The 13,649-nt window shown below is 53.8% G+C and overlaps 1 protein-coding gene across 6 annotated transcripts; it reads right to left on the bottom strand.

The window, feature by feature from the left end:
* Positions 1 to 956: 956 nt before the first annotated feature.
* On the bottom strand, positions 957 to 10,675 carry SNX20 (sorting nexin 20). Of its 6 annotated transcripts, none has more exons than XM_006941504.5 (5): positions 10,526 to 10,675; positions 6,917 to 7,056; positions 6,044 to 6,124; positions 5,321 to 5,472; positions 957 to 3,011 (listed from the first exon to the last, which is right to left on the bottom strand). In XM_006941504.5, exons 2-5 carry the CDS (start codon positions 7,044 to 7,046, stop codon positions 2,343 to 2,345), a joined length of 1,032 nt encoding a protein of 343 aa, XP_006941566.1. In that variant the 5' UTR covers positions 7,047 to 7,056; positions 10,526 to 10,675; the 3' UTR covers positions 957 to 2,342. The 6 variants fall into 6 exon arrangements, with proteins under 6 accessions (XP_006941566.1, XP_006941567.1, XP_023101139.1 ...); XM_006941505.5 differs by having other exon boundaries at positions 6,917 to 7,059; positions 10,526 to 10,672; XM_023245371.2 differs by lacking the exon at positions 6,044 to 6,124.
* Positions 10,676 to 13,649: the final 2,974 nt, after the last annotated feature.

A 13,649-nucleotide genomic window follows, 5' to 3' on the forward strand; every position in this document is an offset into this window, starting at 1 on the left:
CAGCCTGACCCCTGTGGATGGGAGGGAGGGGCTGCTGGAGCAGGCTTCCGTGGGAATGAGCCCCCAGCCCACTCAGGCTTAGGGGCCGAGTGCCCAGAATGAGTTCCTGGGTGTGGGTGAGGCTGGCATGATGCTCCCACCGGGAGCTCCCTGAGTCCTGGGACTGTGTCCAGGGGGAAGACAGGTGGGGTTCATGGTCTTGTAAGTTCCTTCCACCCCATATAGGCTTTAGAAAAATTTGCAGGGCACCTGGGTGGCTCAGTCAGTGAAGGGTCCGACTTCAGCTCCGGTCACACGGTTCGTGGGTTCAAGCCCCAAGTCGGGCTCTGTGCTGACAGCTCAGAGCCTGGAGCCTGCTTCGGATTCTGCGTCTCCCTCTCTCTCTGCCCCTCCCCCATTGCGCTCTGTCTCTCTGTCTCTCAAATATAAATAAAACGTTACAAAATTTTTTAAAAATTTCTCCATCTATACTACACACATATATATGTGATTTTGAGACACATTCTGCCCCCCCATCCCCCATTTCAGCACCTCTGTCAATGGCACCTTACACTCTCTGTTGGCCTGACTCGATGTTGACTTCCCTCAGAGAGAACCTGCTTTCTAAGGTGTCGGGGACCTAGAGCACCTGCCTCTGAGGCCACGGTGACCTCTCTGCATGAAGTATTTTGGACCACACTGTATGTGTTCAGACCCTAACGCTTACAGTTCAAGTTCTAGGAGGAAGACTGCCACCCCCCACCTGGTGCCAAATTTGATTCTCGCATTTCCTGATTGTCCTTTCTCCCTAGCAGGTTTCTTACACTGGGAGCTAAGTCTTTGCTCTCCCAGCTTCTTGCTGGAAACTCCTATCTCACTCCCCGCGTTGGCCATATTTTCCTTCTGAGTGAATATCTGGTGCACCTTATAGTTAGTTGATGGCATTTCCCATTGGACGAAATGACTCACGACATCAGTACGGTCTTCTTCACCGTGACAAGTAGAGTCACGGCCCTTTGTATTTCCACTTAACACTGTAATTTCCCACACGCCCAGATTTTCAAGAAGCCCGGCATCTCCCATTCAAAGTGTCCCCCCTGCGTAAATTGAGGGACTTGAAGCTTTCTCTGTCCCCAGGTATCATCAGATGTTTCTAGCCTCGAGGCCAGAGCCTGATCGGGCCGCTACAACTGCCGCCACACGGTGTCGCGGTTGAACACGTTCCGGTGCAGCTTGGCGGATGCCCGTCGATCCCTGTGCTGAGCCAGATCCTCGCACAGGCCAGGCTGGTGCCCCACATTATGGGTCCAAGTTACAGCCTCTTTATTTTGCTCTGATAAGTTCAAGCAGATGGTTTAGGTCTCCAGGGACTTCTAGCCACAAACACACATTGGCCCAAACCAGCCTGTACCATCAGCTTCAGGACCAGTGTTGAGCCTGGGTTATGGGTCCAGACTCCCCTCCACTCTGGGCTCTCGGTGTCCTTTCCTGAAAGCAGACTTCGGTCAAGGGCATCCCCATCCAGCACAGAGGTTCCAAGAACATTGTTCCTCAATGGGGAGGTGTTAAGCATTCAATCAGTGTCCTACCCAGAGGTCCCACTGTGTATCACCCCACCTCCCTTCAGGGCTGTGTCTACATAACTCAGGGAGCCTGTTTGGGGGCCAGTTGCCCATAAATGAAAACCCAACCAGGTAATGAGTTGCATAATCCTAACCAGAGAATCGTGGGCAACTTCCCTTCCTAAAAATGCCTCGTTTCACAGAATCTTATGACATGATTATGTTCTAGCCCAGGGTCCCTCCGCCCTTCAAAGGGTCCCATACACCCCATCTTAGGGACAAAGTTGGCCTTGAGGAGCAGTGGATGAGCCTTTGTTTTGCGAGTCAGGTTTACACGCTAAGAGGGAAGAGCTGGAATATTTAGGATAACGGTGGGGATATCTGCAGGCAAGGTCAAGGGAGAAGGAGCAGAGAGGAAAGAGAGGACAGCTGGAGACAGCTGTCTGTACGAGATGGGTTAAGCTCTGTCCGTGGCGTGCAATGTCAACCTCCCCTCCAGCCACCTGCAAAAACACCAGAAAGATGGATCTCACTCTCTGACATTTTGGCGTCTGGGTTCGTGGTTTTGAGATGAGGTGAACCTGGCATCGAAGGGACACAGGACTCGAGCGGAGGCTTCCAAGGATGCCCCGAGGGACCTCTGTTCAGCAGAGATGGGGAAACGGAGGGCCAGAGGAAGGACTTGTCCAAGGTCACCCAACAACCTAGGGTCCAACGTGGCTCTGCCCACTAAAACGTGAACCCCAAACCGCCCACCGAGCAGCGGTGACCCCAAGTCTCCAGCCCGCCTGCCAGAGGGGCTCAGTACAGATATTCCCGCACGGTGAGTTCCTTCAGGGTGAGGCCCCAGGGGGTGGGCTTCCGGAGCTGGCTCTCCTGCAGCCTTTTCTGCAGTGAAATGAAGTCTCTGCCCAGCGTGTAGGCCAGGCGGATCATGGCATCCAGCAGGGGGGCGTAGTAGCGATGGCCCTCCCGGGCTTGCAGGCACTGGAGGGCCCTCTCACCCACCGCAAAGGCTTCAGCAGGGCGTTCAAGGTCACGGTGGCACACCAGCATGGCACAGAGGGCGGGGACCACCATTACGGGGCAGTGGGCCGTCAGCTTCTCCTGCAGGGGCACCACGCGCACCAGGATGTCCAGGGCCCTGGTGTACTGGCCGCCTCGCAGGCAGCCGAAGGCCTCCCTGAGCTCCGGCCGGGTTAGGAAATCGATGAACTCGCGGGACCGCCGCACACAGCGGATGGCGTAGAGCAGGCTCAGGTACTCCTTGAAGGCCAACTTGCGCTCGGAGATCATCTCCTCCGTGAAGTTGCCCATCAGGTGCTTCTTGGGGAAGACGACATCCTCGATCTCTTCCCTGAACGTCTTGAGGAGGTTTTTCTGGAGCGTCTCAAAGTCTGAATAGCGCCGCTCCAGCACGGCTTTGTTGCTGTCAAAACTCCCTGTCTGGATGACGACGATTTGGTACATCTACGGCGCAAAGGGAGAGAGCGTTTGACTACCTCCGAACAGGAGGTTTTAACTGACAGAGTGAGCCCCGGCAAATAAAAAATAATGATGATCACAATTTCAAGCATACCCTGAAAATGGGTTATCGTTATACGCAACTCTGTTTTAAATTGCCATCGGCATCTGCTGAGCTATAAAAGCGAATCATGACAAGAGTCAACCGAGAATAACAAACACGGCAGCATGGAGGCGTCTCCTGGGACAAAGAGCACAGGAAATGGGGGGGGAGGGGACAGGGAGCTTGGGGGTGCTCCCCACCCATATCGTCAAAACCCGGCCCCAGGTTCCTAAACTGGGGAGCCTGGATTAGATCCACTTGAGAGGTGGTTTTAGGCGGTATGCTGGCGGTAATGTTATACGGTAAGAAAATTACTGCTTCTCGATTCTCGTTCAGCTAGAGCATACTGATTAAGGGCACAGGCTGCCTGGGTTGCAAACCCAGCTCCACCGCGCTCTAGCTGTGTGGTCTTAGGTAGGTACTTGACCCTCTCTCTCCAAGCCTCAGTTTTCCCATGCATGAAAGGAGGATAGTGGTAGCACCTCCCTTGCTGGGTGAGGATGAAATGAGTTAATGCACTGCAGGGACGGGGGCCTGTGTTCAACACGCGGTCAGTGCTCAGTGTCCCCGTTGTTATTATCCCAGTCCCAATTAAGGGGGCAAGGCATGGAGAAGGGTTGAATATGGCTCCTACTTGGACACTAACGTAGCCCCCAACACGGGCTAAAACTCCATTTTATTTATTTATTTATCTATTAAAAATTTTTTTTCTTAATGTTTATTCATTTTTTGACAGAGAGAGACAGAGTGAGAGTGGGGGAGGGGCAGAGAGAGAGGGAGACACAGAATCCGAAGCAGGCTCCAGGCTCTGAGCCGTCAGCACAGAGCCTGATGCGGGTCTCAAACTCGTGAACCGTGAGATCATGACCTGAGCCAAAGTCGGACACTTAACCAACTGAGCCACCCAGGCGCCCCTTATTTATCTAGTTTAATGTTTTATTTTATTTATTTTTTTAAAAAATTTTTTTTTCAATGTTTTTTATTTATTTTTGGGACAGAGAGAGACAGAGCACGAACAGGGGAGGGGCAGAGAGAGAGGGAGACACAGAATCAGAAACAGGCTCCAGGCTCCTAGCCATCAGCTCAGAGCCTGACGCGGGGCTCGAACTCACGGACTGCGAGATCGTGACCTGGCTGAAGTCGGACGCTTTAACCGACTGCGCCATCCAGGCGCCCCTGTTTTATTTTATTTTTGAGAGAGAGAGACAGAGTGTGTGTGTGTGTGTGTGTGTGTGTGTGTGTAGGTGCAAGTGAGGGAGGGACAGAAAGAGGGGGGCAGAGGATCCCAAGCAGGCTCTGTACTGACAGCAGTGAGCCTGATGTGGGAGTCAAACTCACCAACCTCGAGATCGTGACCCGAGCTCAAGTTGGACACTTAACCGACTGAGCCACCCGGGCGCCCCTAAAATTCCATTTTTACAAAACGAGCAACAACCCCTAACCCCAGAGCCTCCTGCCAGCCATGGCATGACCAGCTAGAATCTAATAATAGCACTTAGCTCGCCTTGTAGTTACTTTTATAATTATTTTTTCTTTATGCTATGTGATATTGGTTCCCCTCTGAAAGCTATTTAGTGATTTTTTAAAAAAAATTAAATTTATTTTAAAGAGAGAGAGAGAGCAAGCACAAGCAGAGAAGGGCAGAGAGAGACGGAGGGAGAGAATCCCAAGCAGGTTCCACACTCAGTGCAGAGCCCTACGGGGGGCTTGATCCCAGAACTCTGGATCATGATCTGAGCTGAAATCAAGAGCCGGGCCACCCAGGCGCCCCTTGTTTAGTGTTTTTAAAAAGTAATCTAATTTAAAGAAAATAGAGTAATTATGATGATGATATATCATTATTTTTTAGGATATATAATTATTAATAATACACCTAGTTATTAATAATAACATAAATGACGGGGGTGGGGAGCCAAGACTGGCGAAGAGACACAGGTGGTTAGTTGTGGGCGGCACGGCCTTCATCTGGGCCAGTTCCTCCTCAGGATCAGGAACCGTGACTCACATCTACAGTTCTCACAGTTCTGAGCACAAGGCTGAGCGCAAGATCTGGCTCTTTGCCCCCCCCCCCCCCCCCTTAGAACCCTGTGAGTCAAAGTGCGAGGGCCCATTTCATCCTCGGGAGAGTTGAGGCCCCACCGACTTGCGCGGGGGCCGGGAAGGAGGTGGTGAAAGGCGGGCCGTCGCTGCCGGATCTCGGAGGTCCACTTACCACGAACTTGGAGACTTTTCTCTCCTCGATGCGGGCCGACGCGACCTCAAAGAGCAGCTTGACGCGCCTCCAGCCGCGCTTCTCCTTCCGCCAGTACTCCTGCAGCTCCCCGGTGGTCATGCTGGAGTTGGGGCTGGGGCCGCCGGGGGTGTCTGGAGGGACGGCACCCTTAAGCACTTGCACCGGCTCGGTGCACTGTGGGGAGATGGCTGGGTCTGTCTGGGGTGGGATGTCCGAATCCGGAAGAGCCCTGTGCATCCCCCTCCCCGGCCCCCCCTGCCCAGACTCCGGGCCCACCCCGCCTGCGTCCAGCCCACCCCCCCCCCCCCCGCCCCCGACAGCCTGACACGGCACTCCTCCTCCTCCCCCCACCCGCACCGCCAGCTGGTGTCTCCGTTGTGAAACGCGGCACGGCACGTTTCCGTTGCACCATCCACTTCCCACCTGCAGGTTGGCTACGGGCGCCCGAGGCCCTTGCTCCTGACAAGCAGGGACAGTGGCTTGTTGGCTTCTGCACTCCCTACAGCGCTGACGCCCGTGCGGTTGCCCGGGGCCCTGAGCTCACACTGGGCGACCAGCGGAGGGAGCGATTAAGGATGCCGGGCTCCAGGCTCAGCCCGGTGGGCCGTTCCAGACTCTTCCCTCTCTGGCTTCCCACATTCCGCGCCTTTGCTTGCACCTGCCACTCCTTCCGCCTGACAAGCAACCCTCCCGTTTGCCTACCTGCAAACCGAACAGTGTGTCTTCGACCTCCCTTGGGCGGTGAGCCCTTCTGAGGATCTTGGGAACGATGAGAATCCTTCCCTGCCGAGATGCACAGATCGCTGTGCATTTTATTTCAAGGGATATGGGGCTCCGGTGCCCTTCAAGACCCAGCCCAGATGTCACTTCAGCTGTCCCCTTGCATCAGAGTAAGAGCCTCCCACCTCGTCCCTACAGCCTATTTTGGTGACATCTCAAATTATTTTTCACAGATCTGTTTCCCTACCACACTGGAGGGCCTGCGGTGCTTGATTCGCTCTTGTTTTCCCCAGGGCCCCGCACAGGGCCAAGGACAGAGCAGACGGTCCATAGGCGCATACTGAAGGAATGCACGAATCAGTAAATAAATTTGCTCCAGGACATGACACTATAGCGCTGCTGGGCACTCACTGTTCCAGAATGTCCCACTAGCTTCTACTGGAAGCACCTAGGACTCTCACACTGAGGGCTTCCTTCAGCTAAAGCGGTATGTTCTGGAACTTTCCTTGGCTGATGAAGGATGGGACTGGTCCCCTCACCTCTTGGATGGGATGACTCTGAGATGTGTTCCATATGTCTTGCAGAGGACCCCCTCTGGGACTGAGCCCAGTTGCCTCCAGCAGTAATCTCTCCATCAACATCCTGTCCTGGCTTCCTGCCCTTCCTTTCCTCAATTTACCGCTCCCCTGCTATGACTCCTGGAACCATCTCCCAGAAAGATGACTGGCACCAAATTCTTGTTGTCAACCTAGGAAAGCTGCCCCCTCTCCCGCGGCATCTGTTGAAGGGCCCACATTTGTATTTCAGATGTCTTCAGACCTCTATCTCTGATCAAGCCCCAAGCCTCAAGCTCACCTAAGTGTTCATCGGGTCCTGGACATGAGAGGTCTGGGCCAGTGGCTGCTGCTTCCTGCTCGGTCCCTGTCGCGCACTGGGTGATGGGTCCCATCCATCCAGGGCTTCCAGGGTGCTCAGGACTGGCCATGATTCCAAGGCTGCTAGGGAGACAAAGAGGGCAGTGAGTTCCCACTCGTGTTGGGGTTCCTAGTGGGCCCTGGGGTGCTACGATCTGTGGCATAGTCCCCACTGCCCACCCAGCTGTCCACCCAGCTGCCACATGTGAGGCCTGGGTCTGCCCCTTTGCTCAACTGATCGGTCCAAGCCCTCTCTTGTTGTCACGATGCTTCCATTATCGAGTTGCTCTGAATCTGATTTCAAGCAAAGTCAGGATTACTTGGGAGCAAGATGCTGTCTTGTCCAGAAGCACATCCCCATACTCCATTTTCTGTTCATTTGTAAATAGAATTGCAGCGTCCAAAGCAGGGATACTGGTATGTATCCCTCCCATCTCTCTCTCCCTCCGTCTCTAGACAGACACTTGGGACTTACGGAACACGCTTCGTATGCTCCTAACTTCTTCACATCCACTTATTTAACGCCCACAAAAATCTGTCGTGACTCCCAGTAACAGAAGAGGAAACTGAGGTTTAGCCCAAGGTTCTGTGGCTGGTGAGCGTACCCAACGAGCAAAGCTGAATGTTTTGTGACGGGCCAGGTCGAGTGCTCTGTACTCAACACCCACTCTCTCACTTAACTGATTCTGTGTGCAGAAGGAGTTTAAGCTGCATTTTCTGATAAAGGAACTGAGAGAGTTGCCTACGATCAAGGCTAGTATGTGGTGGGCAGGACCCAGATGCCTCTCCACCTTCTTCAGGGTGTGGGGGCGGGCAGACAGTGGGAGTGCTGGGGGCCAGTTTACGCAGTAAGATCTGTGACTCAGATCAGTGAACAAGATGACCTCGTGCCTGGACTTCTCTGTGCCTCAGTTTCCTATAAATCGGGTATAAGAGCGGAGCTTGGCTTCACGATGCTGGTGTGAGGGTTAAGTCAACAGCTCAGGGCTCCCCACATACCTGGCCCTGTATAATAGTCCCTGTTATTTATTATTATCATCATTTGAGAGTTTATTTATTTGAGAGAGAGAGAGAGAGAGAGCACACATGTGAGCAGGGGAGGGGCAGAGAGAGGGAGAGAGGGAATCCTAAGCAGGCTCCCCACGGTCCGTGCAGATGCGGGGCTCCAGCTCACAAACTGTGAGATCATGACCTGAGCCAAAACTAAGAGTCAGCCGCTCAACCACCTGAGCCATCCAGGTGCCCCTATTTTTTTAAAGATTTAAAAAAAATTTTTTTAACATTTATTTATTTTTGAGAGACAGAGACAGAGCATGAGTGGAGGAGGGGCAGAGAAGAGGGAACCACAATCCAAAGCAGGCTCCAGGCTCTGAGCTGTCAGCACAGACGGGGGGCCTGAACTCACGAACTGTGAGCCGAAGTCAGACGCTTAACTGAGCCACCCAGGTGCCCCTAAAGATTTTATTTTTAAGTAATCTCTACATCCAACATGGGGCTCGAACTCATGACCCTGAGATCAAGAGACGCACGCTCTACCAACGGAGCCAGCCAGGCACCCAAGTCCCTGTTATGAATATCTGACACTTGGGCCACCACTTTGGCACAGAGATCCAAATCAGAAGGGTGCAAGTAACCTTACCTCCTTCTTCCCAAGATCTGAGGGAGCTGTAAGGGGCACATGGGGACGAGACTCTGGTCTGCGTTCCGGGCCCCGTGTCTGAATCCTCACGCTGATTATGGCCTAGAGAGGGGTGGGGTTACAGCTCTTTCCCCACAAGTGGCCAGAGCCCATCCTGACTCCAGGGCTGAAGACCTTCTGGAAAGGCCTGGCCTGGGGAGACCTGAGGTCATCTGGGGCCGGGGTGGGGGGCCCTCCTTCAGGGGGCAGCTCTTCTCCAGTTAGATGGAAGGAATTCTGGTCCATTCTCCAGGTGGCTCTGTGCAGTTGCCCAGTGAATGTCTCCCCAGGACCCTCTGTCCAACCTTACCTTATATGGTGGGAAACTGAGGCACAGAGCAAGGGCATGGCTTGCGCCTGCCAGAGCCTGCACACCTCATTTGCCTCTTCTCCCCTTAAGGAGACAGGCCTTCTATCATGACCAATTGTGGGTCTGAATGCAAATTGTTTAGTATCTCTAGGCCTCAGTTTCCCCACCTCAGAAGTGTGGCCACAAGCCCTGTCCTGCTGACAAGAACACCGATGGTGAAGGACAGACTCTATATTCTGGCAGGTGCCGGGGCAAGGTGGTGAGAGGTCTCCATGTTTTCTTAGTGGACTCTGGGTCCACCCTGGGAAGCCCAGTGTTTCCTGTGGGCGCTCCTACGTACCTGCCTCAGTTAGCCCCTCGGTAAAGCGGGTGATGGCAAGCCTCAATGGCTCCAGCCCTTCCAGCCCTGCTGTCCTGATCAGGCAGCTGGCACCAGGTCAAAAGCAGGACACGATTTGCCCAGAGACCCTGTGAGAGCCCAGAAATAATGGCCTTGGCTGAACACGTCCATGAAGGCCCGGGAAAGCTGAGCATGAACCCAGGGCTTTGAATAAAAATCAAATTCAGCAAGCAAAGCCAGTTCCCTTATGTTTTCTCTTATAGGGTTGGCTGGGAGCCACTATGAGAGGAGTGAGAAGGAGAAAGTCAGGCATTGGCGCATGTGCAAGGAGTCTTGGACAGCTTCCCGGGCCTCTCCAGGCCTCAGTTTCCTCATCTGTGAAATGGGGAAAGCAGCCTGTCACTCCCAAAGCTCTGTGGGGACAGCCATGCATGGGGTTCTCTGGGGGCTTCTCTCCCGTCCCCATCCCCTGTCTAGCAAAGATTTCTCAATTTTATAAGAAAACCCTGCAAAAGCTGGTGCCGGTGGCTTGGGGTCCTGTGCTTGGCTGAGGGGGTGCAGAACAGCTTCCAAACCCCCGCCCCGTCCAGCTGTGTGTGCAGCCATTCTCCTGCATCCCTCCCAGGCCCTGAGTACCACTCCTCCCTCCGACGGCTGCCCCGTCCTATCCAGGCCTTCTTCTGCTGGCTACAGTGGGCCACCTTCAGAGCCCGTGCTGCCTCCCTGAGGAGCTACCGAGGACTTTCCATCGGACTGAGGCTCCAATACAGCAGGGTAAAGCCCGACCCAGGGGACAGAAGGTCCTGGACGTTGGGTGGGCACACTCACATTTGGCAATCTCCCAGGGGGATGGGTGGGGGTCCGGGGAGCCTGTAATAGCAGGTTTCCTGGTTCTTCCCATCAGAGAGTCCCTTCCGGCAGGCTTGGGGGTAGGCCCTGGCTTCTGCATTTTGCCCCAGTCCCCAAGGTTGCCTGGCACCGCTTTCTGTGTGGTGACTTATTCTCCAGGCTCAAGACGGGCTGTAGAGGCACCTCAAAAGAATGGGGGTGGTGGAGGGTTGGGGATCTGCTTCCTGTTCTACCCCAATGAGCTAAGGGGAGCCCCAGATGTAGAGGCTCTGCCCCACACTGCCCCCAGCAGGTACTGGGGGAGGCCCATAGGAGGAGGGGGCTCAGGCCACAGGAGGGCAGAGCCCCACCGAGGTGGGGATCAAGCACTGACCTGAGGCCTCTGGTTCCTGTGTGGGTCCAGGGGGGGCCAGGAGGAGTGTCACATGGTCCCCTTCAGCTCTCCTCTGTTCTAGGCTCTAGCGAGGCCGCTGCATCTGAGTTCCCCCTTAGAAAACAGGAAATAGGCTGTGTGACCTACTCCTGGTCGCCCCAGCCCATTGGCTGATGACAGATAGCGTATTGAACCCCACTGACAGGCAGCCCCACAGGGAAGGGGCGAGCAGGACAAGGTGAGGCAGGGCCAGCCCTGAGGGATCTACTTCTGAGGGATCTAGCTGGGCCTCACACAGCCTTGCAGCGGGCTGGGCTGTCCCTCAGAGCCCCAGATAATCTCTGGCATTCAAGCAGCACTTCCCAATTAACATTCCTTATTCTAGCCTATGAGCCAGGCCTGGTGGGGGCCACTGTGCCCCATTAACAGATGGGGAAAGTGAGGCTTGGCGCACAGAGCTGGTGGGATGCAGGGCCAATGCCTGACATGAAAGGGAAATGGGGTAAACTCACAGTTCCGTCTGGGGCCTTCCTCTGGGCAAAGCTGCATCCGACACTCCCGACAGAAAGTACGGGGGAAGGCAGACCTGTGGCTGTGATGTGATTCATGGCCACTAGCACTTGTAGCCTCGGGGGCAAGAGATGGGGACAAAACCAAGAGAATAGAGCCTCACCAGTCCCCAAGGAGGCCACCACGTGTCTCTTCCCAGCTATGATCCCCTCCTTCCCCATTAGAAATCGTCACACTCCTAATTCTGAGGAGGGTCACTTCTTTGCTTTTCTTTGCAAATTTAGCACCTATGAATAGACCCCAAAACAATAGAGCTTCATTTTACCTACTTTGGAATTTTATGTAAATCGAGCCATGCGCGCGCGGTTTGTCTGCTTCGGTGTTTTGCTTCCTTTATTCAACATTTCTGTGTATCGCAGTCATTAATTTGTGTGTGTGTGGCTGCAGCCTTTTCATTTTTTGTTGTTGTGTCGCTACATTATTTGAATACCTCATTGTTTCTCTCTCTCTCTCTCTCTCTCTTTTTTTATGTGTCAACACACATTGAGGTTGTTTCTAGTTTGGGCCACTGTGGCCCGTGCGGCTGGGCATATTCTTGCACATTCATCCAAGTGCACACGCGCACGTGAGATGAAATCCCCGGGTTTTAGAGAACGAACAGCCGAAGAGCTTCATCTGGGCTGGATTATAGCAAACATGCCCCCAAGTGGCTCTGTCTCTTTGTGCCCCCACCCGCCACCCGCAGGGCGCGTGAGTCCTAGGTGCTCCACATTGATGCGGTTGGTATATTTTTATGGTCATCATTCCAGCGGGTGGGGAGTGGGCTCTCATGGTTTTACATTGCATTTCCTAAGGAGAAGTGATGTGGAGCATCTTTTCATGGGATGATTTTCTACCCGTATAGCCTCTGTTCAAGTCCATTGCTTGTTTTTTTGTTTGTTTGTTTTTTTGTTTATTTTTTTGATTGGCTTATTTTCTGAGTGGTTTGTAGGGGTTCTTCATGAGTTCGTTTGGGTCTTTGTGCTTTCCAATATTCTTTCCCACCCTGCGGTTTGCATTGTACTCTCTAAAAATAGGGTGTTCGGGGGGCGCTGGGGTCGCTCAGTCGGTTAAGCGCCCGACTTCAGCTTAGGACATGATCTTGCGGTCCGTGAGTTCAAGCCCCGCATCAGGCTCTGTGCTGATGGCTCAGAACCTGGAGCCTGCTTGAGATTCTATGTCTCCCTCTGTCTCTCTGCCCCTCCTCTGCTCATGCTCTGCCTCTCTGAAAAGTAAATAAACTTTAAAAAAATAAAAATAAAAATAAAAATAGGGTGTTTGGATGAATAGAAGTTGCCAAGCTTAAAGTAGTCAACCCTATCAATCTTGGCTTTCACAGCCCATGTCGTACCTTAAGACCACAGAGATTTCTCTGTTATTGTTCTTTCTTGCTGCTTCTGCAACAACTTTGCCGGCCACTGTGAGGCTGAAACTGAGTTAACATGTGCAAAACACGTAGAACAGCGCTGGTCCCTCATGAGCACTGCACAAGTGCTGGCAGTCCCCGCTGTTCTCAACACCTTTCCAGTTTGCCATTCTTCTCTGGGATTCTCTAATGCCCTTACAGTCGATTTTCACATATGGTGTGAGGTAGGGGACCCAGTGTTTTCTCCCTAAGTGTCTGCCTACTGGCCTTGTTTATTGAAGTGGTCATCCAATGCCACGGCACAGTCATGCTGTCATTGTTAAAAGAGAATGTCAGGGTCTTGGGACCTTGAGGGGAACACCCCAAACAGTGTGCTTCTGGCCTGCCGGCCGGTGAGAACCCATAACCCATTCACCTCCACCCCACACTGCCCTGCAGAGGGCCTGGCATGGCTGGAGATGCTGGCTCTATGTTGAGCGAGGCTGGAAGTCCCCCTCCCATCCTTTCCCTAGGTCCCTTCTGCAGCTTTCCAGTTTTCTCCCTGTCTCTATCTAGGCCTGGAGCTTTTGAGACACCGGTGTAGACTCTATGCCTCTCACCCAGCAGCCAGCGCATGGGGGGATGGGTGCGTGGAAGCTACTGCTTCCTCTTCTGGGGGTAGGAGGTGATCTTTGGAAACCCCCGAACATGCAGGGGTGTCTAGCTGGTGCGGGAAGGACCTAGATGGACCAGAGTGGCTATGGATGGCCACCTGCCAGGACTTGGCTTTTCTTTGCAGCACAGAGCTGTGTATGGTAGGAGAGAACAGGCAAGGACAGGCAAGGCCCCGCTGACACGGGAGGCACAGGCTGGGTGTCCCTACGCTGCCGGGCTGAAACCACAGGGTGAGCGGCGGGCACCAAGAGGCCTCGGAGAGTCAGAAAGGGAAATGTTGGCATCTTTGAGTCTGGGTGTCTGTTCTAGAATTCAAATGGCTGGGACCTTTCAGTGACTTCCTCCTTCTCCTCCTGCCCCCAGCACAGTCAGAGTAAGTCCAGACTCCCTCGGGAGGCCTCCTGTCCAGCCGCCAGCTGCCTCCCTCACCTCACTCTTGGACTCGCCCGCCAGCCTGGGCTGCTTTCTATGCCTCCGCCTGCCTCACGGCCTGTGCTCATAGTCTCTTCAACCGGCAACGCCTTTACCTTGGTTCTTTCCACAACTGGCTCTCTC

This window comes from Felis catus, chromosome E2, assembly GCF_018350175.1.
Source record: "Felis catus isolate Fca126 chromosome E2, F.catus_Fca126_mat1.0, whole genome shotgun sequence".
Taxonomy (NCBI): Eukaryota; Metazoa; Chordata; class Mammalia; order Carnivora; family Felidae; genus Felis; species Felis catus.

Excerpts from the sequence above, each read along its gene's own strand:
- SNX20 (XM_006941504.5), bottom strand. The coding sequence starts at position 7,046 with ATGGCCAGTCCTGAGCACCCTGGAAGCCCTGGATGGATGGGACCCATC. Across the intron at positions 5,473-6,043 it reads ACACACTGTTCGGTTTGCAG|ACACCCCCGGCGGCCCCAGC; the intron begins GTAGGCAAACGG and ends CCGTCCCTCCAG. Across the intron at positions 3,012-5,320 it reads GAAAAGTCTCCAAGTTCGTG|ATGTACCAAATCGTCGTCAT; the intron begins GTAAGTGGACCT and ends TTTGCGCCGTAG.